The following is a 2038-nucleotide window of genomic DNA, read 5'->3' on the forward strand; positions in this document are numbered from 1 at the left end:
CCCACGGAAACGTTGAAGCTCTGTCTTTACAATGATGGCACTTGTGGAAACGTTGAAACTCTGACTTGACAATGACGTGAAGGACATCTGTAGATTGACAATGCAGGCGTGAGAGCCTAAACCTTGCCACGTGCGTTCAAGAAATAGTGTGTGCTTTTGTGACACTTGGTTTTAACGTGGATGCTCCGGAAAGGTGTGTCTTGGAAACACTGTGCAAACACTAAACGCTAGTTGCATCGGATATGAGTACCAGTTCGTAAGTTTTTCTGACACTCAGAATCTTGACATTGCCAAGTTTTCTTATGTAATTGATGCGTATCCTATTTGACGCTCGTAGTATATGTTCTTGTTCCTCGTGACCTTGCTCGCATAAACGACGTTTCGTGGATTTCATTGATGTTGTGATTCTTGATACACGATCATTATTTCTTTAGATGATGTCCTTTTCGTATATATGTGTAATACGCACTAGTGAATGTACAGTTTGTTGAATGGGTAGATAGCATTCGATACATACTGTTCTGACAATTAGAGTCAGTGACCTGAACTTATAAAGACAATAACAACCATCTGTGAAACTCCAGCGTTTAACTACTTAAGGCAGGTAGCCACAGACACTGTGATTGATTTTACAGTGATAGTGGAACCATTAGCAATGGCTTACAATATGACGGACCCCTTCGACAACATGACCGGATACGGGGGAAGAGAAACACCATCTTACGTCTTCGTTCGGCGACTGCAGACAGTGATGTTCCCAATAATATGTGTTGCTGGAACGGTTGGCAATAGTCTTGCCGTCGGTGCCTTCTTCAGTAAATCTTTGCGGAGCACTTCCTGCTGTCTATACCTTGGCGTTAAGTCATTATCGGACATCGGATTTCTCATCAGTGTATTCATCATATTCCTGTTTCGCGTCCGAGTTGGGATCATGAGCCTACAGGGAATATGCCAGATTACAATATTCTTGTCCTATGTGTGCCCCTTCCTCTCCATTTGGCTTGTGGTGATAATAACATTCGAGAACTTCATCCGTATATCCCAGCCATCTCTGGTACCCAGTATTTGTACAACAAGGGCGGCCCAAATGGTCATATTCATATATTTTACAGTGTCTGTTGCTGTGTATAATTTCCCTTTCTGGACAACGGGGGTTGACTATGGGATGTGCTCAGCCTTGCCTCAGTTCCAACAAATCTCCATCGTCTACACTTACGTTGACAGTCTCCTGACTCTTGTGTTACCGCTGGTGCTGATGATCATCCTTGTCCCCTTGGTGGCACTCAGTGCCCTTCAGGCGCACAAGAGGAAGATGAGACTCCAGGCTGGGAAACAACGGAAGGACAAGAAGGCCTCTCCCGAGGCTCAAGTCACTCGTCTCCTGTTTGCTGTATCTGTTGTGTTTATTGTTCTCCACACTCCAAGTCACTCCATACGAATCAAGGAACTGGTGATGCAGCTCATCTATAACGTTAGCCCGTCTTTCAATGACCTGATTGTGCATAGGATCTTTGAGCTGTTCTACTACCTTGATTACTGTGTAAGTCTTGCTGTGTATTTAATATTTGGTGGTAACTTTAGAAACGTGTTTCGGAAGAAGTATTTCTCAAGGTGCAATAGAAAGGAAAAGGAGAAGGAACCTACAACGATGGAATCTCCTGTGTCACAGAGACTTATCAAGTGACTATGTGCAGTTTCCATTTCTTCATGGCTAGTTATGGACCATATTGACATTATATAATCTACCATAATATAATCTGTGAATCAGTGACGATACATTTCTGCATGTCAGTGTGGCGATGTGGAACTCAAAGTGTGAAACTGTAAATACATGCTGGTCATATGACAAGACCAAATCCTATCTGGTGTTGGACTCAGTTAGTGGCTGAACGTTGCTTGCAATATCGATCACTGGACTGTATCGTCCAGATTTCTATTAGTCGTCGTCATATAGCTGAAATATTGCTGAGTGCGGCCTAGACAACAAACCAACAAAGATTACGTATTTCATGTGGACTCGCATACAGAGGATAAGCGT

At 43.2% G+C, this 2038-nt stretch overlaps 1 protein-coding gene across 1 annotated transcript; it reads left to right on the top strand.

Annotated features, from left to right (window-relative positions):
- Positions 1–354: 354 nt before the first annotated feature.
- LOC137282318 (probable G-protein coupled receptor 34) lies at positions 355–1704 on the top strand. The gene has a single exon (XM_067814061.1). It carries the CDS (start codon positions 656–658, stop codon positions 1682–1684), a length of 1029 nt encoding a protein of 342 aa, XP_067670162.1. The 5' UTR covers positions 355–655; the 3' UTR covers positions 1685–1704.
- The last annotated feature ends 334 nt before the right edge of the window (positions 1705–2038 follow it).

Source organism: Haliotis asinina, chromosome 4, assembly GCF_037392515.1.
Source record: "Haliotis asinina isolate JCU_RB_2024 chromosome 4, JCU_Hal_asi_v2, whole genome shotgun sequence".
NCBI classification, from domain to species: domain Eukaryota; kingdom Metazoa; phylum Mollusca; class Gastropoda; order Lepetellida; family Haliotidae; genus Haliotis; species Haliotis asinina.